The sequence below is a fragment of the Bubalus kerabau genome, chromosome 12, assembly GCF_029407905.1.
Source record: "Bubalus kerabau isolate K-KA32 ecotype Philippines breed swamp buffalo chromosome 12, PCC_UOA_SB_1v2, whole genome shotgun sequence".
In the NCBI taxonomy this organism is placed as follows: domain Eukaryota; kingdom Metazoa; phylum Chordata; class Mammalia; order Artiodactyla; family Bovidae; genus Bubalus; species Bubalus kerabau.
The window spans coordinates 19,725,482-19,752,611 of record NC_073635.1 but is presented as its reverse complement, the minus strand read 5'-3'; the positions used below and the strand labels follow the sequence as shown (position 1 = coordinate 19,752,611).

The 27,130-nt window shown below is 39.3% G+C and overlaps 1 protein-coding gene across 11 annotated transcripts in view; it reads right to left on the bottom strand.

Annotated features, from left to right (window-relative positions):
* Positions 1 to 27,130, bottom strand: part of SETDB2 (SET domain bifurcated histone lysine methyltransferase 2) — a 79,645-nt gene that overhangs the window by 35,067 nt on the left and 17,448 nt on the right. For 4 of the 11 annotated variants that reach the window (XM_055542142.1, XM_055542145.1, XM_055542146.1 and 1 more), the window contains 9 exons: positions 23,262 to 23,825; positions 18,371 to 18,487; positions 15,173 to 15,342; positions 12,920 to 13,139; positions 12,295 to 12,394; positions 10,836 to 10,929; positions 8,409 to 8,734; positions 4,660 to 4,748; positions 3,641 to 4,099 (listed from right to left, as the gene is read on the bottom strand). In XM_055542142.1, coding sequence (XP_055398117.1) covers positions 3,982 to 4,099; positions 4,660 to 4,748; positions 8,409 to 8,734; positions 10,836 to 10,929; positions 12,295 to 12,394; positions 12,920 to 13,139; positions 15,173 to 15,342; positions 18,371 to 18,487; positions 23,262 to 23,825 — 1,798 coding nt within the window. In that variant the 3' untranslated portion in view covers positions 3,641 to 3,981. Of the gene's footprint in view, positions 1 to 1,394; positions 3,339 to 3,640; positions 4,100 to 4,659; positions 4,749 to 8,408; positions 8,735 to 10,835; positions 10,930 to 12,294; positions 12,395 to 12,919; positions 13,140 to 15,172; positions 15,343 to 18,370; positions 18,488 to 23,261; positions 23,826 to 27,130 lie in introns of those variants that run through there. The other 7 variants (XM_055542144.1, XM_055542149.1, XM_055542147.1 and 4 more) reach the window with 7 other exon arrangements.

Sequence of the window (27,130 nt, the reverse complement as noted above, 5' to 3'; positions counted from 1 at the left end):
GCCCCGGGTAATGGTCTGGGCGCGGGGCCGCCGGCGGTGGACGCCCGGGGGCCGCGAGGCAAAGACTTCAGCGCGGTCTCGGAGGGGGGCTGGCGACTCCCGTAAGGCGGCGACCGGAGAGCGGCCCTGGGCCCCTACCGAGCCCCACCCGACCGCCCCCGGCGCGGTACTCACCGGTCGGGAGCGGGACTATGTCCCGCGCGGCCTGGGCCTCGGACCAGCAGGCGCCGCGGGTCGACTCGGGCGCGGAAGGCCCCGCCGTGTCCATGTCTGCGCGCTGCGTCCCCGCCGCCGGAAGTCCGCTTTGGCGAAATCAAGCTGATGGATTTCCCCTGCCGGGGAAGCGCACCGAGGCTTTGCAGACGGCTTCTCTACCTCCGAGTCTGAATTTGAACTACTTTAAAAAAAAAACAAACAAACAAACAAAAAAAACGAATCACGCCAGACGCTCCCCACCCTGTGCCCACTTATCCGATGGTCGGAGGAAAGGTGGCCGAAGCCCCTGGACTCAGCTGGAGAAGTGATGGGTCTTCCTGAGGGATTACCCGTTATTTTCAAAAAGCCGTTATCACGTGGGGCTTCCCTGGCGGTCCAGTGATTGATACTCCACACTTCCACTGCAGGGGGCCCGGATTCAATCCCTGGTTGGGGAACTAAAATCCCACATGCCATGGGGCACAATCAAAACTAACACTCCACACCTCCCCCCCCCCCCAAGTATTAACTGAGTGCAATGCCAGTTTCCAGTGGTCAGCCATTATTTCACTCACACACACCCCAAGTTTGGGCTGAATAGGTCTATCATAAGCGGAGGCGGAATTAACAGTACAATGCCAGTTTCCAGTGGTAAGCCTTTATTTAGCACCCATAATGTACACAGCACCGTACAAGATGAGGTTACTGGCGCACGGAACAAATACACAAAAAGAACATAGTCGCGGGTAATTAAATCGCAGTTACAAAATAAGTTGCTCTGTAAAAAAGAAACATGTAATAGCTGGTGGTTTGCTGAGGCAATCAAAGGAAAAACTTCTCCAAGTCTTGCTTTTTGAGCAGGTTTTGAAGAGAGGAAAGGAGGCAAATTGGGGATAGAGAAGAGAAACTGTTAAAAAGGATAACTTAGTCTTGACCCACACACATTAATTACAGAAGCAGGTGTGTGCAGCAGCAAAACGAGAGAAAAGGGCAGGCTCTGGCAGCAGTGTTTTGCCTTCAAGCGGTAAGACTGACTCATTGCCAGGCCAAAAAGTCCTAAAGAGACTGAATAAGAGATTGAATAGCTCAGCTGGGCCAAGTGAAGCAGGTGAAGGGCCCCTTCCCCCATTCTCAGATCATAATCTCAGCTTTTCAGTGTTCCACTCCTGAGGAGGAGCAGACTGCCAAGATCACTAAGGAGAGCCTAAAACCTGAAAGACAAAGACCAAAGGAAACATAGAAAAACAGAAACCTTGCAGGTCACAGAATATTCAGGAAGAAAATATAGGCATGAATGCCTGTGTGTGATGTACTATATAAATAGTATTTTCCAAGAGATAAGATACTGCAACCATGAACCAAAAATAGGATACTATTGAAAAACAAAATGTTCAGAGAGCTCTAGAAATAAAAAAATGAGACCCCCCCCCCTCAAATAAACTAAGAAACCAAAAATCCCACCACAATAGACAAATTGGAAGATTATGTTGAGGAAATCTCCCAGAAAGTAGAGCAAGAAGACAAAGCTGGAAATTAACAGAGAAGGTAAGAAAATCAGAGAACCAATCCTGGAGGTCTACTGTCTGGGTAACAGGAATTCTAGAGAGAGAGAACAGATAAGTTATCATTAAAGAAACACTTCAAGAAAAGGACCCTAAGAACAAAGTTTTCAGATTGAAAGATCCCACCAAGCACCTAGTATCAGGTATAATAATAGACCTTTACTGGGAACAGAACACTGGGTCAGAGAGATTGCTGTAAGGTTCAAGAGAGAGAAAGACTGGTCACGAATATAAGAGAGAAAGAATGGCCTCTGACTTCCAACAGTCACTCTGAAGGCCAGAGGTGAGAACGTTTTCAGATTTCAAAGCAGCAACACTGGAATATAGTAGGTATGTTCAAAACTGGGTATGAAAGCTACTCACGAACTCACTGCCCTGCCAAAACAGCAATCAAGTGTAAGGGCAAAAGAACATGTTGAAACATATGGTCTCATTTTTTTCCCTTTCAAAAGGTACTGGAGGATGTGCTTCACCCATAAAGTGAGAGTCATTCAGTTGTGTCCAACTCTTTGTGACCCCATGCCCATATGTGGCAGTAAATCAATGAAAGGAGAAATAAGGGGATTTAACTAGAAATAGACCTGACGTCGGAAAGACAAAGGGAATCTCTAGGACGCTGACAGGAGATGACAACTGGGAACCAGTACAGATGAAGGAGATCAAGATGTCAGATCTCTGTACAAATCTCCCATACTTTTCAAGTGCCATTTCATTTCAGTGCGTTGCCTAAAATTCCTGTATCTTTACTGTGAATAAATGAACTTCTCAGCTTTCCCCATTTGTCTATGGCTGTCGGGTTACAATTTCTTGCTCACTTTCCTAGCTCTTTGGTTTCCCACTCTCTAAACTACCTTCAAGTTAAATTTTTATTTACTTCAATATTTTCAAGAAATTAAATCCGGTACAAATTTAGATTCTTGTTTGAAAGGTGCTGCTGCTGCTAAGTCACATCAGTTGTGTCCGACTCTGTGCAACCCCACAGACAACAGCCCACCAGGCTCCTCTATCCCTGGGATTCTCCAGGCAAGAATACTGGAGTGGGTTGCCATTTCCTTCTCCATTGTCTGAAAGGTAACCAAAGGTAATTAAACCCAGAAGCAAGCTGAGAAAAAAGAAAAAAAACAAACCCTAAAAAACCCAGAACTACTTCAATTACTCCTTTTTGAGCTAGTATTCCTATGCTGGTTCCAAGGGTGGGGAGAATTTCCTGACAGCCAAATGTACATCTTTGTTATAGATAAAGTTAGTTTTAACTCTTGGAGGCTCTCACCCCCTTTTCACTAGATGATCATGGTCAGGAAACCTACAACAGAGTAAATCTTTCCCTTTTTCTCTAGGAAAATAATTTGCACATCATGCCCAGGAAACTCCAACAGTCTGTTTCAGACTTTTTCAACAGAATTGTTGTAAGTGAAATTCTTACCCAGGACCATCTCTTCTGGCAATAAATAAGCCACGTCTGACTATTCTCTTAAGTTTCCTTTTCTTACGGTTCTACTCTGTCTAGAACAAAAATATTTCAGCTCCTCCAAGTTTCTATTCCCTCTTTTCCTGTGTTTGTATAGAAGGAGTGAAGAGAATCTGTGGAAAAGAAGTTTCATTTCAAAAAATGTGCCAAAACTTTCCCCTAGGAGAGTTTTCTCTTCTTTCTCATTCAAGTGGACTGACATTATTTCATGGAGCTTATCCAATTAATTTAAAATACTTGGAAGTAATTTGCATAATATTAATATTCTTCAGGCTCTGATGCCCATCTTATGGCTCACAATGGTAAATTATTCACCAGGAATTAAACATAAATAAATTTTGCAGGTAAAGAGGTGAAATTTGGCCCTGTGGGGCCCTGAAAGTCAAAGATAATAATTACAAAAGCAGTAAGAAGTGCTGAAATTAACTGTGACATTTGTTCTTTTGAATACATAATTTACAAATAAGTTACAAATTATATAGTGGTATTTCATATAAAATATATACATCCATTCTACTCATGTATAGTTGAAGAGCAGTAAGAATAAAGAGATAGACTATGCGTATGAAAATGTCCCTATTTTGTTCCAAGCATTTCTAAGTAATGCAAATAAACTCTCCCAATAAGGGTAAACTGAGAGGAATTCTCTTGACAGATCGTAATGTAAATTAATTCCACTGACCACAGGGGTTTCTTTTGCATGGCCCTAGGTTCAGCTTGATCAGCTGATTTCATGAGCAGGTATTAACTACAGATTTATAATATTTTTCTTCTACATTTATTAACCCCACATTGGCAGAGGATTTCTTTCTCAGGCATAGTCCCAGCTTCATAACCATAATCCCATGTTAGTTCTGTTCTTGCTTTCACATACCTAGAAAGTAGAAATTTTAAAAATAATCATAAATTATCCTGAATGAACCAAATTTGATTATAATCAATTTTCATATGAACATCATTAACCCTCCTCAACAATACGGTTTTCTCTCTCCAACATCCACTACTTAGGAATGCTCTCTTTATTTGAGTTTTATTTCAAATCTACTAAAATCCCAAATAAGAAGAAACTTGTCAATATCCACAAGGGAGGAAGTGTGTTTTTAAAGAGTGGGCCCCAGCAATGCGCTGAGGCCCAGGGAAGTAACCGGGGGTAGTTTTGACTTAAAAGATGTAGCATTCAGCATCATTTATTCTCTGAACTGAACTGGCTGAGACCTGCCATTTTTAGCCTTTTTGGACATTAATTCTAAGAGGAAATAAGAATTAAAATTTCAACTATTTAAAATTTTATGGCCTCTAAACAGTTTGGGATGACTGAGTATTCTAGGGTACCAGAGAGTTGGGGCTATAGCATGTATCTTCTTTTAATATTTTTGTACTGTTATTTTTATAGTCACAATTTCAAAATTAATCATATTAAAAATTTTTTCAAACCTGTTGGTGAAGAACGCCACCAAGGGAAAATTTCTGTCATGTGTTTCTACAAAAACATTCTGTACCAAAAGATTTGGGCAACAACTATGCTGTCAACAAAAATAGACAAACACATGTTAGATATAGCATAAAGCCTGATACATTGTTCTCTGAAGCATTAGAATACCATTCTGTTTCCAACACATCTTATTTTTCTTTTTTTTTTTCTGACTAGTATGCAAACTATCATAGCTCATTACAATTTTGTTGATGGCAGGAATTCATTCAGAAAGCCCTGTTTTGACATTCTTACATCTTGCCAGTAGAAATGCAAAATAGTAAAAACTCCTATTTATCATTATTATAAATGCATTTATTTTTGGATTCAACAATCCAGTATCTGGGAGTGTATTCAACAGATATATCTGCATATGTATCCGCATAAGATTATTTACTGAACATTGTTTTCAACAGTAGAGGTTTTGAAGCAATGCAAATGTCTATCTAAAGAGGATTATTTAAACTTCTGGATAGCCACACATTGGAATCATATGCACCTATAAGCAAAAAAAAATGAGGAACTCTGTGTACTCATACAGAAAGATCTCCAGGGTATATTGTTAAAACACAAGGTGTAGGACACTGAATGTAATATGCTATCTTTTAGGTAAGGGGTAGGAATAAGAACACATCCTTACATTTACTTGTATTTGCATAAAGAAACACTATAATAATATACCAAAAAGTAATAAAAAATGATTTACTATTGAGGGTGAACAAGGGCAGAGTACATTATTTTTAAAACAAAACAAAAAGTTTAATATGAAGAATATGCTATGACCTGAATTTTACATCAAACAGATCCTTTGGAAAGGGTATCTATGTAAGTAATTGATTTCTCTGCTGAACACAATCATTATTTATTGTTTTTCCAAGGCTTCTAACATGGTGATAACTATCTCCTATCACCACCATTTCAGTGTTATTTTGCTACACATGAGCTGTTATTGCTACACAGTCATCTATCACCAGATTCATAAAGGGATCGAATCCCAGGAATATTCCTCAGACACATTTACCACTGTTAAGACTTCAATGATAACTTCCCATCATCCATACATTTTTTTTCAGTTTGAGCCTGGTGAGCTTTACACAGGGTACCTACTTGGTAGGGTCAGAGCTGCTGTGAAACAATTCTGTTTGTATGTATTTTCTAAGGTGTTTTATTTTATGTAAGTTTTTAAATCATGAGAATGGATTATCTATGTAGAAAATTAAATTAAAAAAGACAGAAAAGCCTTTTTTTCTCCTCCTATTAACAAGGGGGGATCCAGCTCATGAGACCAACCATATCATTCCAGTGCAGCCACTATTCAACATAACTGACTGGAAAGAAAGCCACAACCAGTCTTTTGCTAGGGATCATTCTTTACTGATCTCCTGGCTCTCCTGGCATGTTTAGTAGCTTCCAGCATGTCTGGCAATAGTGTAGAAGTAGTGAAAGTGCAGGAGACCCAGGTTCGATCCCTGGGTCAGGAAGATCCCATGGAGAAGGGAATGGCAACCCACTCCAGTATTCAGAGAGGATTCTCTTGTTAACCAAGTGTCCTTCTAACTAGGAGAGAGAAAAAGAAAAAGGCCAAACAGATTTCTCTAGCAAGGAAAAAAAGTTCTTTGGTTTCAAAGATTTTCTGACTTAAGAGTACTTTTTCTTCTGATGGCACATGAATTACATGTAAAATTATCACGAAACATCAAACCATTCAAATGTCACATTTTAAAGAGGTGTTGAGAGAATTCCCTGGTGGTTCAGTTCTTAGGACTCTACTTTCACTGCAGAGGTCACAGGTTTGATCCCTGGTCAGTGAACTAAGATCCTGTGAGCCAAGTAGTACAGCCACAAATAAATAAATAAATAGGTCTTGGGTTTAGCAAAAGAAATACATAAAGGACTCTTGGGCTATGCATGCTTCCCATTATTTTAAGGGAAAAGTCAAAGCTGCCCATCCCACTAACTGAACCCCACAGAGAGGAAGAAGAGCTCTGATACAGAGCAAAGAGAAAAATTAAGGCCATATCCAGAGATCAGTGAACCTGAATGGACCTTTCCAAAGGATGTGCGGAGGTTATCATAAAGTTTCCGTCCTGCTTCCACGACTCCTTGTCACCCTTCTGGGTAGGATAAGTCAGAACAAAGTGGAGCCCAGAGAGGAGGAGGAATGCAGGTGGCTTCTGCACGGTCCGGCTGGCCAAAGACAGGACAGTCTATACAGACACTGGGACTAGTGGTGAAGGTATTTTTCTTTTTTCCCCTGGAAAATTTCTGGGATTATACATTCTTTGAAAAGCATGTATGATGGTAGGAGGCAGGAGAGACGAGACTGGCAGTCTGATGGGAAAAGCTAACTCCAATTCCACCATACACAGTAGTTATGGCCAATAATACAAAGTATCCCTCTCATCATGAAGATGCCAGGAGTCTTAAGTGTCAATGAACCTTGTGAAGTGAAAGTCGCTCAGTCGTGTCTGACTCTTTGTGACCTCATTGACTATACAGTTCATGGAATTCTCCAGGCCAGAATACTAGAGTCGGTAGCCTTTCCCTTCTCCAGGGGGATCTTCCCCACCCAGGGATCGAACCCAGGTCTCCCGCATTGCAGGCAGATTCTTTATCAGCTGGGCCACAAGGGAAGCCCAAGAATGCTGAAGTGGGTAGCCTATCCCTTCTCCAGCAGATCTTTTCAACCCAGGAATAGAACTGGGGTTTCCTGCACTGCAGGCAGATTTTTTTCCAACTGAGCTATCAGGGAAGCCCAATGAACCTTAAATCAGAGAAATCATAAATATTCCTCTATATAAATGAAAATAAGTCTCATTACATATATCCCAAACATATACAGAAACAGCAAATGACTATGGCTTAGGAATAAAAAAAGAGTAAGATAGTAAAATGCAATATTCTGATAAATAGTTTTCTGTACTAAGCCACTGCTGCTGCTGCTAAGTCGCTTCAGTCGTGTCCGACTCTGTGCGACCCCAGAGACGGCAGCCCACCAGGCTCTCCCATCCCTGGGATTCTCCAGGCAAGAACACTGGAGTGGGTTGCCATTTCCTTCTCCAATGCATGAAAGTGAAAAGTGAAAGTGAAGTCGCTCAGTCGCGTCCGACTCCTAGTGACCCCATGGACTGCAGCCCTCCAGGCTCCTCCGTCCATGGGACTTTCCAGGCAAGAGTACTGGAGTGAGGTGCCATTGCATTCTCCGGTACTAAGCCACTAAATCAATCAAAATTTAGTGAGAGCAGTAAAACATAAGTGCTCCCAACTAAATTTTTTTAATAGAGGCATTTCTGAATAAGACATTCTATTATATGACACAAAAGAAAAACTTATTCTATGTGCCCCATTGTTTTTTTTTGAAGGAATGCATCTTAAAAGCCTTTCAGTAAATATATATATTTTCTTACTTATAATTTCTTATAGTTTCTTTAAGCAAATGTTTACCGTGTGCTAGATACCGTTTAAGCACTTCATATATAATACATTTAATCTTCACAACACTCTAGACAGTTATTAACTCCATATTATTGAAGTGGGAAATACAGCCTGGAGAGGTCAAGTAAGATGTCCAAGGCCATGTAAGTAGAGGCCTGGCATTCTAATCCAGGTAGTGTGGCTTTGGAACCCGTCAGTCACATTTTCCTCATGATTTTGTGAGGAAGCCTAGGGAAAAAATGTATTTAGATATAGGAATCTCAGCCCACATACTCACATTAAGGAAGCGGCCCACATTTCCTTCTTTTGTGGCATCCAATAGAAACACATTCCCTTTATTGAACTTCTCTAGAGAATCAGATGAAGCATCCTTGGTTTCATTCGGCAACTCTTTACCACAAAAGACCTGCTGGTTTTGACATGCTGGAGATTTTTCCTCTTGGGGCTTTTGTATTTGAACCTCATTCTTATTATCCAGTGTGACTGCTTGGTGACATGTGTCCCCTGGCGGAGTGTCTTCTCTACACTTGGTTATATCTATCACATCGGAATCAATCACAGGGTTGTCTTCACAATCTTCAACTTGGTTTGAACTTGAGTCCTCTAATAAACATTTTGGAAGGAATTGTCAGGGAATACAAATGGCTGAGCAATACTGCTGAGAGTAACAATACTAATTAAGTGCAAGTTGTGTTAATTATTGCTAATCCGTACAATGTATTAAGGTACACAGTACTTCAATTTTACAAATGAAAACTCTGAGCTTCTGAAGGCTTAAGGGATTCACTCAACTAACTAGCAATAATAATGAGAACCAGAAATATCTGATTCTATAGTCTACCTTCTTTTTACTACCCAACAATACCTTTTTATGAATCTGTATACATGTTGCTTCCTGTTACTATAGTTAAGCTCTACTCCTTACAAATTGACTTCTCTTCAACTTTGGACTCTGCATTTAAATATATTCTAAACAGCTGTAACAGAGAGGGTTTAGGGAGCATTTTAGGCCTTTATGATACCAATGAAAGACTGGGGAGACCCTGATTAAGAGTCAGCCGCTCTAAGGTCCAGTAGCAATAACTACCGCTATGGGTTTTGTATATGTGTTTTTGCTAGAATTACACTAGCAATTTTTGCTGTAATTACACAGTAATTACACTTTTACAAACAACAATACTTTAGAAGATGAACTGCTTATTTTTCTTATCCAGTAATGCAAATAATTTTCCAAAATATTCAAAAGCATGAATGCATGTCAAATGGAATAAGTAAAATTATTTATTGTTAAAAAGTCATTTGTGCCTCCCAATTCAGTGGCAGAAAGAAATTATACTTTTCTAAAATTAATGTTTTTGATGTAATCATCACTGTTTCTGGCTGCTTTTTCCTATCATAGGTTACTTGCAGTAATATTAATAACTGATTTTGTAGTGCCTGCTATATGTACTGTAGTGGTCAATGAAAACAACAAAAGAACCAAGAGCAATAGTACTCAGATGACTTTCATGCATTAAATGGTGATATATGAGACTGTTGTCCCAAAATACACATCTTTGACATAAGAACTATTTTGAGCTAAGGGCAATTTGAGCTAAGCAGTAATACAGGAAAAGCTCTCAGTCCTCTCCTCTCTCTGCCTAAAAACAGGATATAAATTTACAAAGGTGTCCCTCTTTCTATTAATACTAGGAAGGTGGGGAGTTGGGGGTATATATGTCAAGGAAGCCCAAAGGGAGAAGAGGCCACGGTCAGTCAGTTCTTCACAAAGGGTCATCCCTCTCCACTGAGGGATATACTGAAATGTCAATATACTAAAGTCCAGTTTTGTCAGGTTTTAATATTAAATTGGGCTTCCCTTGTGGCTCAGCTGGTAAAGAATCTGCCTGCGGTGCGGGAGACCTGAGTTTGATCCCTGGGTTGGGAGGATCCTTGGAGAAGGGAAAGGCTACCCACTCCAGTATTCTGGCCTGGAGAATTCCATGGACTGTATAGTCTATACCATGGCAAGACTGGTAACACTGAAAGATGAGCACTCAGGGTAGCAATATTTTCACTTTTTGCTAAGCATCCTCTGGGGCAGCACTGGCTGGAATACTGCAGGAGAATGTCATGTCTTTATTTTAAAAGGAGCCTAAACAAAGAATCAGGAAATGGCTGCGCTGGGCAGGGCTTCCAAAGCCAGAGATGGACTGTGAGTTGTCCACGCTATTCTCCTGCCCAGCATCAGGTCACGGCTGGCATCTAGACCAGGGGTCAGCAAACTTCTTCTGTAAGGGGCCAAACAGTAAACACTGTGGTCTACCGTCTCTGTGGTGAGTGTTCAGCCCTGCCACCATAGTGCGAAAGCAGAGACAATACTAAATCAAAGAGTGTGGCTATCTTCCGATACAATTTATTTAGTAACACTGAAAATATAATTTCCTGTAAGTTTCGAGTGTCACAAAGTATTATTTATCTTCTCATCTCTTCTCAGTTATTTTAAAAGGTAAAAATTATCTCAGCTTACAGGCCATACATAAACTGGTGGTGGGTTGGATGTGGCCCACAGATCACGGTTTGTTGACCTCTGATCTAGACATACAGAAAGCCCTGTGATGAATGCAGCATTTTTGTAATAGTGTCTGAAAAAATGAGCTACGAGTATTGAGCATGAGAGACAAAAAGGCAGAAGCAGGCAACCACAGAATGAAACAAAGCCTACTTCTCGTTTCCTTGGCTTTAGAGTTCAGATGTACTTGAGCTGGATTAAGTTCCCCATTATCTTCTGAGGTGACAGACTCTGAGGAAGTAAATCCCTTAAAAGAAAACAAGGAAGATGTCTTTACTTTCTAGGTTAGGAAAAAGAATTTAAGTTAGCAGTAAGGCCTCTTTCATCAAGTATCAATCTTCATAGGCTGCAGCAATTAGATTAGTTTTCAAAGACTCAAAGCTGATACCCTGAGGAATCTCTGACAGGATGGAGCCCTTTGAGCTGTGTTCTACTCCCAGGCACTTTCATGAGCCACGGCTATGAAAATTATAAGGACTGTCAAGACATTCTTGAGGCATTATAAATTCAAAATAAAATACAAATATATCTGTCAGTATCCCTCAATTCTGATACCAGATGATAAATTTGGCTTCCACTATAAGATGTGCAAAGATTAAAAACACTCTTTGGGTAATTACTTGAAAGAAAAGGCTAAAGGAGCTGCTTATCTCCATGAGTTGAGGAGACTGCAATCACTTTATATGGTAATGATAACTTTCAAAAAGGGGTATTAGGTTTAGCACAATGCTTGGCACGGAACACATTTGACCATTATTATTCTTTTCCATGGACTTCAACGTTCAACATGTGTTGAGCACTTAGCTGGGTGTCAAGCATTGTGCTACACTAAGTTTCTGACATTATCTCATTTAACCCTCTTAATTCTGACATAGATATTATTATTCTAATTTTTCAGAAATAGAATTGTAGACAGAAGATGTTAACCAGCTAGTTAAGGTGCAGTGTTGGAGGGCAAACCAGGTCTATGTGATCTCCTGGCCCAATCTTCGCATGATGATGTGGTATTAAGGAGTTATCTTCTGTATGTTACTAGGCAGAGGGCAAGTATTTGTGTACCACCTACGTTAGAATTTTTTTTTCACCAACAAGCCATGAACTACCATTTTGTCTGTCTGTTCCGTTTCTTGCATCATTCTCTTAAGTTACAGTCTCTGACTAGTTATTCTTCTCAGGACAGACTGCAAAGTGTATCTTCACAGGCTATCATGTAAAGTGCTGCTTTCTGGATGACTCTCTCATTAGACTGCTTCTGTTCTTTCTGCTACATCTCACAACCATATCTCCTCAACCTAAATTACTCCATCCTTCTTTCTTATGTAACACTAACACTTTAGCTTCTTCCATGAATTCTTACACTGTATAGCTCTAAGTCTCAGTAGAATACACTGTCAGATCATGATCAACATTCTCCTTCTGTATCTAAGTTGGGAACATGCCAACTGTTACTTAGGATACAAAGTCATTAAAAAACATAGTCCTAACACTTCAACAGCACCACATTACAAAATAATAAAAGAAATCCTACACATCATTAACTAACACAAACAATTTGAATTAAGTAGTAGTTCATGTTCTCAGAAGGGCACCATCTGTGTTTTACACTTTTTACCATATTTTTCCCATTGTGTTGAATAATGACCGTCTTGGTTTTAGGACTTCTTATGACTGAATGATATTGAATTCTTGAAATGCTGTTATATTTCATTCCTCTGAAAAGGAAAACAAAGTTATTCTGTAAATCACTAAAAATGCTCTTTACTGTGCCCTGAAATATAGACAGCATCACTGTTATGTAAATATTCATTAGAAATTAATCTAAGCTATAACACCTATGCCTACTCCTCACTAGAATAGGCATATTTTAAAGCAAATCATTCTGGAAGTATATTTAAAAAACGAAGAAAATCTAAGAAAACCTTTGCAAATAAAATGGTCATATAAAATAAAAAGAACTGCCAAAGTCATGACATCCATAAACAATCTGATTAAAGTCAAAGTTTTTAAAGATGAAGTTCCACAGATGGAAACTGAGGAAATACAGTATGTTGGTTAGATTTTTAAATTTAAGTGCCCTAGATTTCTCAGTGTGAAACTTACAACTGGGAAGCAAATTGATATATACGAGATACAGAAGTTGGAGTGGAAAGTAAGAAAGAAGAAAAAGAAAGAACTACTCTTAATTGGTATTAAACAGTATAGGTCAGTCTTGACTGGGTTCCTATGATCTCACTCACGTAATAGGCTCTTTGGTATTATGATGGAGCTTAGGTGGATACTCCTGAGTCTCCATACTTCTAGGACGCGCTTCCAGTTCTATTGGGATAACTTCAACCTCACAATCTGCAACTTCTATTTTCCTCTTTCTGGAAAACATATTTTTCATAATATTCTCTTCTTTTCCATTTTCATCAATAGCATCAGGTTTCTCAGTGTCAGATCTGCTTAGTAATCTTCCTAAAAGAAAAAGTAAAAGAGCTAAATATGACAAAAAGTAATACAGTTACTAAGCAACAAAAGGGCATCTCTTCTGCTCTATTAGAACCGTGTATGGAACCTCATTTCTAGAATGAAGATAAACATTAATTCATCCCAGAAAACTACTGTGAGAAATAATAAAAATAAAAGACCAAGAAGAGACTTCGTATCTTCCAGTACATGAAAAACGTAGGAACAAGTATTTGTCTGAAGTGGAGTAACACAGAAGACAAGAGATTCAGCTACAATATAAAACAAAAATACAGATCAGAAAGCACTCTAGAAAATTAGAGAGGTGAACTCTAGTCTTACAATTATACCTTTTGTGTCTAGTTATGAATGCTTTATCATTTAAAAACTTTATTTATAAAGTGATGTATTTAAATCTGTGGTGATATGTGCCTGTTCTCATCTTAAGCCTTAATGTAATCAAAATGTTAGTCTGAAGTTTATGCATTTTCTTTCAAGGAACTTAAAATTACAGTTAACAAGTCAAAATTAACAGCTAGATTAGAGAGATACCCTTAGGTGCATTTTCTAGCAATGCAGATAAAGTCAGTAAATGATACTTCCTGGACACCATCTGGCATTTTATGGTAAGCTAACTTTTATCAAAGAGTTATTTTGAGAAATATGAGAGACAAATGTCTAGGCAAGTTGTGCAGTATTTGTGTCTGTAAGTGGGATGTGGCAGGGATCCAGCTGTGACCGTTCTGAACTCTGAGGATTCTTGCCCTCACTAAAGTGAACCTGGAATTCCAGATGAGGAGGACTGCTCTGGTCCCTGCTGCCTGGCACATTTCCTTCAGACTGCCTTGAGAGCCACATTTCACCAACCGTTCTCACTTCGTGGTACACACAGAAAGTGAGGACTTTTGCCTAACACTCTGGGGTAAAAGGAAGAGACTACTAGAGATGGACCTGTCTGGGCTGTGGGCTATAGCCTGAAAGAATCAGTAATTTGCACAACCGTAACACACAGAGAATTGATGCTTTTGAACTGTGGTGTTGGAGAAGACTCTTGAGAGTCCCTTGGACTGCAAGGAGATCCAACCAGTCCATTCTGAAGGAGATCAGTCCTGGGTGTTCTTTGGAAGGAATGATGCTAAAGCTGAAACTCCAGTACTTTGGCCACCTCATGCGAAGAGTTGACTCATTGGAAAAGACTCTGATGCTGGGAGGGATTGGGGGCAGGAGGAGAAGGGGACGACAGAGGATGAGATGGCTGGATGGCATCTCCGACTCGATGGACGTGAGTTTGAGTGAACTCCGGGAGTTGGTGATGGACAGGGAGGCCTGGCGTGCTACAATTCATGGGGTCGCAAAGAGCTGGACACGACTGAGCGACCAAACTGAACTGAACTGAACACACGGTGGGGAGGCTTTGCTCATAACATGGGCAACTCTCTATAGAATCCCTGAAATGGAGTGAACTGCCTTGACTGACTTGGAGAAGGCAATGGTAACCCACTCCAATACTCTTGCTTGGAAAATCCCAGGGACAGAGGAGCCTGGTGGGCTGCCGTCTATGGGATAGCACAAAGTCGGACACGACTGAAGCGACTTGGTAGCAGCAGCAGCAGCAGCCTTGACTGAATCATCACCTAAAGGTATTCATTATAACATTAACTTGTTAAATTCTAATAGCTCAAGATGTTGACGAAGACAGTCTCTGACCAATAATCTTTACCTTAGTAAATCATTTATTTTTCTATTTAAAAGTTTTCTTACTTTACCCCGAAGCATCTGTAGCCACAGAGACCAAAAAACACATCTCATGCAGTAACCCAAGTTTTATCCTTTAGCCTTTCTTTTCCGGAACACCTGGTACCTCCTAACGCATGTCATCCCTTCAGTGCTCAATTTCCCAGTCACTTGCCTTCCTCTGATACTCCTCCTATATTGTCGCTCTTGTCCTTGCTATAAGATCTCAGTAGCCTTGACTAGTAAAATGGAGATTCAGAAATGTAGATCTTACCAAAGCGTAATGTGAAAGTAAACCTTTGCTTTACCTGAATAAATGCAAACAAACGTCCCTCTGTCAATGTCATCTAGACAGCGCACTCCCCATCCCTTCTTCTCAGTTTTGAACACTTGTAGCCTCACTTGAGGTCCGTGCTGGACAACTCGGTTTTGACATATTCGTCGATCACACTTGCATAATAGGCTGCATTCATAAATGCTTGTCAATAAAATATACAAGAGAAAATCAATTAGACAAATTAAAAGCAAAAGCACTTTCTATTGCTACCTCGCTAATAATCACTGAGGGAAAGAGACTGAGTGTGAAGGCTCCCAGGGCTAGACTGCCTAGTTCCCATCACAGCTCCAGCACTCACTAGCTGCGTGCCCATGGATTTAATCTCTTTGTGCTTCAATCTTCCATTTTTAAAATGGGGATTATATGGTACTACCATACAATATGGATTATATGGCATAGGGTGGTTTTGTGAAGATTAAATGAATTGGGTAAGTCAGACAGAGAAAGACAAGTATCACATGATATTGTTTATACGTAGAATCTAAGAAAACGGTATAAATGAACTTATTTACAAAGTAGAAATAGAGTCAGAGATGTAGAAAACAGACTTAAGGTTACCAAAGGGGAAATTTGGGGAGGGGGGGGATAAATCGGATCAGGGTTGACATATACACACTACTATATATAAAATAGACAACTAATAAGGACATACTGTATAGCACGGGAACTCTACTCAGTACTCTATAATGGCCTATATGGGAATAGAATCTAAAAACAAGTGGATAGATGTATAACTGAATCACATTGCTGTATAGCCGCAACTAACACAACATGGAAATCAACTACATTTCAATAAAATTTAATTTTAAAAAAGATTAAATAAGTCAGTATTTACAAGGTGCTTGAAACAATGCCTGGCACAGAATAAGGGTTAGCTCTTTTAAAATGTCTCCCAATGTCTAAGAAGGGAAAATCGAGTAAGAATACTTTTCTGTTTGTCTTTTAGTAATAACCACCTTGAAAAGATGAAAATTCCCAATTCTCAGATGACCTCTGCACAGTATATATCTTAATGGGGAAATGTCTACCCAAAGTAAGCTAACCCAACAGGGGTAAGAGTCAGAGGCAAAGCAGATGAGTGTCAAGTACAGTCTGCATGTTACATGTGTGCACTCTGACTTCCATTTCCAAAAATGATATACAGGCCTTTAAAAAAATTCTTTAATTTAGATTTTTGGTATAAGAAATTAATTCCAGCTGAACTATTTAAAATCCTAAAAGAGGATGCTGTTAAAGTGCTGCACTTAATATGTCAGCAAATTTGGAAACTTGCCAGTGCCACAGGACTAGAAAAGGTCTGCTTTCATTCCAACCCCAAAGAAGGCCAATATGAAAGAATGTTCAAACTACTGTACAAATGTGCTCGTTTCACATGCTAGTAAGGTAATGCTCAAAATCCTTCAAGTCAGGCTTCAGCAGTACAGGAACCAAGAACTTTCAGATGTATAAGCTGGATTTAGAAAAGGCAGAGGAACCAGAGATCAAATTGCCAACATCTGTTGTCAGAAAGCAAGAGAATTCCAGAAAAACATCTACTTCTGCTTCACTGACTGTACCAAAGCCTTTAACTATGTGGATCACAACAAACTGGAAAATTCTTAAAGAGATGTGAATACCAGACCACCTTACCTGTCTCCTGAGAAACCTGTATGCAGATCAAGAAGCAACAGTTAGAACCAGATATGGAACAATGGACTGGTTTCAAATTGGGAAAGGAGTACGTCAAGGCTGTATATTTTCACCCTGCTTATTTAACTTATATGCAAAGTATATCATGAGAAGTGTCAGGCTGGATGAGTCACCAGCAGGAATTAAGAATGCCAGGTGAAATACCAACAACCTCAGATATGCAGATGATACAACTTTAAAAGCAGAAAGCAAAGAGGAATTAAAGAGCCTCCTGATGAGGGTGAAAGAGGAGAGTGAAAAAGCTGTTTTGAAACTCAAAACCCAACAAAGATCATGGCATCTGGTCCCATCACTTCATGACAAACAGATGGGGAAAAAGTGGGACCAATGACAGGCTTTATTTTCTTGGGCTCCAAAACCCTGTGGACAGTGACTGCAGTCATGAAATTAAAAGATACTTTCTCCTTCAAAGGAAAGCTGTGAAAAACCTAGACAGTGTATCAAAAAGCAGACATCACTCTGCTGACAAAGTCTGTATAGTCAAAGCTATGGTTTTTCCAGTAGTCATGAATGGATGTGAGAGGTGGACCATAAAGAAGGCTGAGGGCCGAAGAACCGATGCTTTTGAACTGTGGCGAAGAATTGATGCCTTTGAATTGTGGTGCTGGAGAAGACTTGAGAGTCCTTTGGACTGCAAGGAGATCAAACCAGTCAAATCCTAAAGGAAATCAACCCTCAATATTCAATGGGAGGACTGATGCTGAAGCTGAAGCTCCAATACTTTGGCCACCTAATGCAAAGAGCCAACTCAATGGAAAAGACCCTGATGCTGAGAAAGACTGAAAGCAAAAGGAGAAGGGGGCAGCAGAGGTTGAGATGGTTGGATGGCATCACCGACTCAATGGATATGAATTTGAGCAAACTCAGGGAGACAGTGAAGAACAGGGGAGCCTAGTGTGCTGCAGTCTATGGAGTTGCAGAGTCAGGAACAACTTAGCAACTGAACAAGAACAACAAATAAGAAATTAAGCATTCAGTTCAGTTCAGTCGCTCAGTCATGTCCGACTCTTTGCGACCCTATGAATCGCAGCACACCAGGCATCCCTGTCCATCACCAACTCCGGAGTTCACCCAAACCCATGTCCATCGAGTTGGTGATGTCATCCAACCATCTCATCCTCTGTCGTCCTCTTCTTCTTCTGCCCTAATCTTTCCCAGAATCAGGGTCTTTTCAAATGAGTCAGCGCTTCGCATCAGGTGGCCGAAGTATTGGAGTTTCAGCTTCAACATCAGTCCTTCCAATGAACACCCAGGACTGATCTCCTTTAGGATGGACTGGCTGGATCTCCCTGCAGTCCAAGGGACTCTCAAGAGTCTTCTCCAGCACCACAGTCCAAAAGCATCAATTCTTCGGCAGTCAACTTTCTTTATAGTCCAACTCTCACATGAACAATATTTATAAGACTAAATAGGCCACAATGATAAAGCACCCTTCTTCAAAGATATAAACACCCTGCAACAAATCCACAGCGTATCTTACCCAGTAGGTATCTGTCTCTCTAGTCTTTTATATTTATATCCAGTGGTTATTTTATTATTTGACAAGGGGCAAGTCTTGGCATTCCTTGCTGTCAGTTGAAGACATGCACATTTTGTTCTAGGAGGAAGACAATGGATGGAGAAGTCAGAATAAAAAAGCATCAAGTTAAGAGACTCTCTTGACAAAAGTGTAAAGAATATAATTGTATTTAAAACAGTTGTTTGGCTCATGGACAGTCAAGACTTCTTCCCTAAATAAAATAGACCTCTTTGAAAAACAACATTTACCAAAAGTTTATAAATAATTATAAACTGCCCTGTACCTCGACTTGCTCATGAAATAGTTAACTATATGAGTTTTAACATTTCAAAATGAATTCCTTTCATTTCCTATTTAGCAGAAGCTTCATTGTGAGAATTCTCCCAGGTTTGCCCTCCTACAATGGATACACTAAACGTGTCAAGCTCAGAAGAGCTTACATAGTTTGGTGTATGTTTTATATTCTCTCTCTCTCCAATGACATAAAAATAGATTGAGGAGATGGATGCCATGCATCCGGCTGTTTTTCATAGCACTGCTAAGCAGTAAACATGAAAACCTAAAAACAAATTTCCTCTCTAACTACTGAGATGACTATCTAACGTGACAGGGACTTAACACTCGATAGGCGTGAGGAACCTGGGTGTCTCAGTTACAAACCAGATGTGTGACTACTGGTTAAAAATCTCTGACTCTCATCTCCTGTGTTAAATGGCAAGTGACTTAGATCGTTTCGTCTGTGATTCACTTCAGTATTTTTCTGTATATATACATGTCAGAGTGGTAACTACTGTTTGCAACAGAAAAAATTAACAATATATTGATTGACTTGGATTCTATTTACAGATGTAGAAATCTATTGTTGCTTTTTCAATGTAAGTTTGTTTACAAAGTACAGACAACACAAACAATAACAAACACTCATTTTGACCAGACAGAATCAGCTGTCATCGTTTTGTCTAGTCCTTTCTCCGATGTATATACAGCTGACCCTTGATCAGCACGGGTTTGAACTACACAGGTCCACTTATATGTGGATATTTTTCAATAGTAAATAACAGTACTACATCATCTACAGTTGGATGAAAACTTGGATGTGGAATTATGGATGTGGAACCGCTTATGTGGAGGGCCAATTATGTTACATGTTGTATTTTTGAGGGCTGGCACCCCTAACCCCTACATTGTTCAAAGGTCAACTATAATTTACAACATATATACTGGATATATGATCTTCCTTAAAAAAAAAAAAAAAAAGATAAAACTAAGCTCTCAAGAGGTTTGGTGAGGCATCCTTTATACTTTTACATATATATTTACCCACAAACAATACAATGTATTGTTTTAAAAAATTACCATAGTTATTATCCTACAACTTGTCTTTTCATTCAATATAATGCTTTTGAGATCTACCTTTTTAACTTTTCAGCATTTAGAATCACAATTAAACTGCTTCTCGTTTTCAATACAACAATGCTGCAACATCCTTATTCTTATGTCCCTGTCTAAGCATCTTTTAGGTAGCAGCTTTCAAATATTTTTGACTATGACTCACAGCAAGAAATGTCTTACATTTCTAAGAAAAGATCCTACAGAGGCATGCATATTTATATGTGTGTATATGTAAAGTAAGAAATAGCAGTCACATATAAGTACCTTATCACTGTACTTCCTGTACACATGGTACTTCCTGTACAATTTAATTTTTAAGATTCTAGTTACAACCCTTTAAGTGATTTTACATCCTACTAAACGTAGAGCTTAATGATGCTAAAGCTGAAACTCCAGTACTTTGGCCACCTCATGAGAAAAGCTGACTCACTGGAAAAGACTCTGATGCTGGGAGGGATTGGGGGCAGGAGGAGAAGGGGAGGACAGAGGATGAGATGGCTGGATGGCATCACTGACTCGGTGGACATGAGTCTGAGTGAACTCCGGGAGTTGGTGATAGACAGGGAGGCCTGGCGTGCTGCGATTCATGGGGTCGCAAAGAGTTGGACACGACTGAGCGACTGAACTGAACTGAACTGAAACTTAGAGCTTGGAAAACAATGCTCTAGGTATAAAAATACTATTGCTGAAAAACAGGAATGCATATGTAATTGTTTGAACACCCTCTTAACACCCCCACCCCCCACCATATAACTGTCTGGCTTTTTACAGAATTCTAGATTTATATTTATTTTCCTTCAGCATTTTAAGCTAATATGCCTTTTTGTCTTCTATTATTTTTGATGAAAACTGCCTTGTCAATGTATTTTTTCTCTTTTCCATCTGCTAGCATATTTATTCTTTACCCTAGATACTTGCGAAGTTGCATCATGATATATTTAGATGTACAGTTATCTTATTTTCCCTTCCTAGTACACAGTAGGCTTTTTCACTCTGAGGACTCCTGTCTTTCTTCAGTTCTGGAAAATTCTCAGCTATTATCTCTTTGAATGATGCTCTCTTCTCAGAGGTATGTTGGAATTTCTCATTGACCTTTCATATTTTTCAACCTGTAAGTTTTTTTTCCTCGTATCTTTATCTCTTTGCATTCTGAGAGAACCCTTCAGTTTTGCTTTGCTATTCACTGATTGTTTCTCCAGCTATACCAATGCTACCACTTAGTCCCTCTACTTAGTTTTTTATTTTCATAACCATATGCTTTATTTCCCGTATTTCTAAATGGCTCTTTTACTTATATAGTATAGTTAAAAATAATCACCTCCTCATTTTATCTCTTTGGACATTTTAAACATACCTATTTTAAAGTCTCCTTCAGTCATATTCTACATTTATCTCTGATCCCGCAGGTGTGAACTCTGCCATTTGTTGGAACTTACGCTGCCTTCATGGCCCTAACTGCCTCTGTGTGCTCTGGCTATGCGAGGTTGCACTTCTGTACAGGTCACTCCTGGTACTCCTCTACACTGGCTGCTCTGGCTCCGGCCTATGGGTTTCACACTCTAAGCCTGGCTGTTATCAGTACAATTCTACAATTGCAGGCCCTGTTATTAGCCAACCTCCTAGCCTTGGGTAGGTCCCTGTTTCTGCCCCCTTTCCCTGAGAGCTCGGTGCCCACTCTCCACCATACATGGGACATGTTTAATTCCCATTCCTGTCAGTATTAGAATCCCTGGCCACAGTGCTCGTGTCCAATTCCAGATTCCCGTGAGCCTCAGCTTTTTTTTGTGACTTCTCTTCTAATTTGTGACCAAAAAAACGAACATATGTATGCTGGTGGTGCACGTTACATGGGGATTAGTTTCTATGGTCTAAGGCAAAAATCATACACCATCAAAATTATTCTTGAAAAAAACCTTGTTAAACTAACCATAAAGTTCAGTAAACACTCTCCAACCCAACAGTTAGTTTTTTCCTTTAGCACTGAAGGAGACTGGGCTTCGCCAGATGTAGACAGGTTAGAGGCAACGCTTAAAAACAACCTATATTTAAACAGAATAAAACTTGGCACAGTGAGAGGTTTCCTCTATGACAAAACCTAAAGCAACTGGGCCAAACTGTATTTATGTATCTCATCTCACACTCCTAACTGACAGGATGGTTAAAAACTACTATCTATACAATTTAAATTAATTCTCTTTATCTCTCTCATGCATTTTCTTTTTCCTAGTATAGGCAGCTAAATTTGCATTAAGTTAAATGTACATATTGCCTAGGAAATCCCATGGACAGAGGAGCCTGGTAGGCTACAGTCCATGGGGCTGCTAAGAGTCAGCACGACTGAGCGACTTCACTTTCACTTTTTTCTTTTCTTTTTTTTTCCACTCTCACTTTTCACTTTCATGCATTGGAGAAGGAAATGGCAACCCGCTCCGGTGTTCTTGCCTGGAGAATCCCAGGGACAGAAGAGCCTGGTGGGCTTCTGTCTATGGGGTGGCACAGAGTCGGGCACGACTGATGCGACTTAGCAGCAGCAGCAGCAAATGTACATATAATGCAACTCTGCTCTACCGATGCAAACCTACGAATACCAGTAAATTATACACCTTTAAAACAAAATGGTTTTCAAAGTCTTAATATATTAGAGCATGTTTTCATTTTTTTATGGAATGTCAATTTTAGGATCAGGACAGGCACCATTAACTGTCTAAAAAAGGAGCAAGGAAAAGACGTGTGAAAAGTAAAACATGACATATAACAGTTAAGAGCATAGGAGAAGGAAATGGCAACCCACTCCAGTATTCTTGCCTGGAGAATCCTGTGGCCTGAGGAGCCTGGTGGGCTGTTGTCCACAGGGTGGCATAGAGTCGGACACGACTGAAGCGACTTAGCATGCATGCTTGCACTGGAGCAGACAATGGCAACCCACTCCAGTGTTCTTGCCTAGAGAATCCCAGGGACGGGGGAGCCTGGTGGGCTGCCGTCTGTGGGGTCGCACAGAGTCGGACATGACTCAAGTGACTTAGCAGCAGCAGCATAGGTTCAAATCGTGGTGCTTAAATTTGTTGACCTTACATTTGGTTTCTCAACTTCCTCATTTGTAACATGGAAATAATATTAACTACTCCATAAGACTTTGTGAGAACTAAACAAGAAAATAGAGGGAAAGCACTTGTCACAATGTTTGGCACAGTTACACGGCATTAGCTCTAATTATTGCTATTAAGAGTTACAGTAACAGATTAAGGGGAAAACTTGTCTCTGCAAGAAATAATTCCCAAATAAATAAAATAACAGGTGAAGAGTTTCCTTCCTATTGCTAAAGAGAGAGTGCATCTATTTTCAATTCTTGATGAACTGGTTTTAGATAAGACACACAGACAAACTGATACACAGCAGGATTTCTTGACAAGTGCCCCTACATTCAGAAGATTTTTTTGAAATGCCATGTTCTTCTACTCACATGTCTACGCAGCCCTCAGAACAGTCACATGAATCAGTAAACATGTTGGAAAAGCTGTTTAGATAATATGCTCGTGGCCACATAGTCTTTCTGTACTTAAACTGTGGAAGTTTTCTATTGTCAATTTCATTACAGAAAGAAATGGGCACCGATTCCACGCCATTGCTAATATCCACATCAGAAACAATTTCTTCTTCCTTTGGGTAATTCCGAGTCAACTGAGCATAGGTATTGAAAGAAAAGTTATCTGTAAATAGAAAGTTACACTCTGTCTCAAGCAGGTAACGAAAAACTTCCTCCATGTTTCGTAGACTCCTTCCACAAGGGGTTTTATAACTCACGTGGAGTGCTGAAGAATGAGAGTTTGTCTTCGCGTGTCGTCTTTGGAAATGGCATTTGATTGGTAGCTGCAGAGGGTTTTCCCCCTTGGAGGTAAATGGCATTTTCATCAGACAGGAGCCAGAGCACTGATGCTTTTGGTAAGATAAATTTAAAGAAGATTCTTTTTCTCTAAAGTCTGCAACTTTATTTTCCATAGGGGGAATTTCCTGGTTTTCTGTAGATCTGTTTAAAATTAATTATTTATTAGAACCTCAAATTTATAGCACAATTCCCCATATTAAAAAAAAAAACCACTACGATGATATTTAATTCCTATATTAGTTTCTTCTCAGACAACATGAAAATAAGCCAGACCCTGAAATAAAACATCTATGTTTTGCAGTTATAGAAAGTTATGTAAGTGTTTTTTTTTAATCTTCTTCTGAGCACCTAATACATGGTATTTTTTTTCCAGCACCACTTCTTCAATGAGTGTCCAATAACTCAGTTCAATTCTGGCATTATCTACCTGGAGTCAGCATCAGATTCCACAAATTAAAGGGTCTAGTCCCATAAAACTGCCCCCAATCCAGATGGGAAATGCAATTTCCAGGTCACCACACTTCTGACCAATCCATGAGTTCCCACAACCTCTTCCTCTTTGTTAATGGGCTGGAAAGACTCACAGACTTCAGGAAAGCACTTTAACTACTATTACCAGTTTATAATAAAAGATGCACTCAGGAAGAGCCAAATGGGAGAGAGGCATGGGGCAACGTAGGTAAGAAAGGGCATGGAGTTCCCATATGCCCTCCCCTCAAAGCGTCTGCCAACCAGGAACCTCCAAGAGCCCTGCTGTTTTTTATAGTGGTTTAACTGCTTAAGCATGAAAGATTAAATCACTTGCTACTGGTGATTATCTCCACCTGCAGCCTTTCTCCCCTCCCTGGAGGCTGGGAGGTAGGGCTGCAAGGGCATCAAAGATTTCTTGAATGCCTGCTACTTGCCAGGTGCTATGAAAACAAAGATGAGAGCTCTGTAATCAAGGAACTTACATTCGCGGCAGAGAATTAAGTATTTATAATAAAGTATAAATGATATTATGAATAATGCCATGTTAAATAATGTTATGGAAAGACATCTCATCTTTTATTTTTCTGATTTTAAGGGTTCTAATTTTATAATTAATTTTTTAGGTTTGAGAGTTCAATTTCATCTGGAGTTTATATTGATGTAACATGAATATCTAACTTAAATTCTCCAAATGATATCCAATTGTTCTAGAGTCTTTTACTGAATACTGTAAAGAGTCTTTTCACCTAACTTTGACTTACTAGCTTAATATCTTAAGTTTTTATAAATACACAAAAGTGTTCTCTTATTTTCTAGACTCATTCTGCCTTTCGATTGAATTCTTTTTTTTTCTTTTGGCCATGCTGTATGGCATGTAGATCTCAGTTCCCCAATCAGGGAAAGAACCCATGTCCCCTGCACTGGGAACATGGAGTCTTAATCACTGGACAATCAGGGAATTCCCTAATAACAAATTTGTAAATGAAAAACATGTATTTTCATTTTCTAGTTGCTGGAACCATCCTGAAGCCTAGTTTAGATATTGTGATCTCCTTCACTGGAGCTATGAGCAGCAGCACAGTGGCCCTAACTCTATCGTCTTAGCTTGAAACTCTTAACATTTCCTAAAAAAAACATTATAACGTATGGATAATCCAGAAAATATTTCTATAGTGTTCATTAAAATCATTGGTTTTCTGGTAATAGTTTCTTTTTTAAGAACACTATTCATCATTCTCTTCTTTCTCTCATCCATTTGCCCTTTTCTTCTACATTTTGGGTAATCTTATATATTCCAGACTATACCTTTGAGTTCCTTAATAGCAACTTTTACAATGAATACTTCCTTAAAAGAAAGTTTGGGGTAAAACTGATCACTGTACTACTATTTACATTAGGTAATATTTGGAATGATCTATCCATCCTTAAAGGGATGAATAAATAAAATGTATTTTCACATTATGGAAATCCAAACAACAGTTAAAGGGAATGAAACAGATCTATAACACAGCAAACAACATGATGAGATCTCAAAACTAATGCTGAGTAAAGTAAGAAGGTACATATACGAATATTTATGTAAAATTTAAAAACTATAAGTAACAGCACTAAATATTACTTATGGCTATGTAAATATTAAAAAAATGAACTAGAGAAAAAACTGATGACAGTGACTGCTCATAGAAAGGCAGAGAGGAGAACAGAACTTTGTCAGGGTGAGAAGTCAGGTATGGCTCAAAGAGACTACAGTGTTTTGTTTTCTTTTAAAAAAGACACTGGAAACAAATACAATGAAATGTTAATAGCTGTTAGTTCTGGCTGGTGTTAGTCTAGTTTTTGCTATACTCTTTTATATGTTTTCAATCTTAAAAATTCTCAAAAAGATAGTAAAAAATATTGAATGAGAATGCAGCTAAAAGATCAATGCAAATCTATCATATCCATGGACTACAATGCAATAGCACCTAATACATTAAAAACGAGGGAAGAAACAAACAAAAAAAGAGGTAAGGTTATATTTTCCCTTAAATAACTTCAATCTATTTTAGTGGTTTTTAAATAATAATGGGGGTACATTCCATAGTAAAAATATAGTCTATAATGCATTTTTTGCTTTGTTCTTCCATTTTGCTTTGTTTTTCCATTTAACTTCTATCTTCTTAGCCTAGTCCATTTTAATAAGTTTTTGATTTATTTATTTACTTTGGTATTCAGTATTTCCTTCTTTTTTAAAGACTGTGCCTGGAATTACTCTTTCTTTATTATTAACTGCCAAGTTCCTTTCTACCACTTTTTCTTATAAAGCATTATAGTATATTCTGAGCTATAAGCACTACTATTTGTCTACCTGGGATATATATATTTTGGCTTTATTCAGTACTTACTGAAATAAATTATCTTAAGCTCTCATAGCTTTGTTCTTTGTTTTGTTCTAGACTAATTTACTCTTGAGTGATTTACATAGCTACGGTGTGGCTCAGAGGATATAGTGTCTGTATGCAATGCAGGAGACCTGGGTTTGATTCCTGGGTCGGGAAGATCCCCTACTACTACTACTACTACTACTACTACTAAGTCGCTTCAGTCGTGTCCGACTCTGTGCGACCCCATAGACGGCAGCCCACCAGGTTCCCCCGTCCCTAGGATTCTCCAGGCAAGAACACTGGAGTGGGTTGCCATTTCCTTCTCCAATGCATGAAAGTGAAAAGTGAAAGTGAAGTCGCCCAGTCGTGCCCGACCCTCAGTGACCCCATGGACTGCACCCTACCAGGCTCCTCCATCCATGGGATTTTCCAGGAAAGAGTACTGGAGTGGGGTGCCATTGCCTTCTCCAAGAAGATCCCCTAGAGAAGGAAACAGCAACCCACTCCAGTACTCTTGCCTGGAAAATTCCATGGATGGAGGAGCCTGGTAGGCTACAGTCTGTGGGGTTGTAAAGAGTCGGACACAACTGAGCAATTCCACTAGTGTTGTAT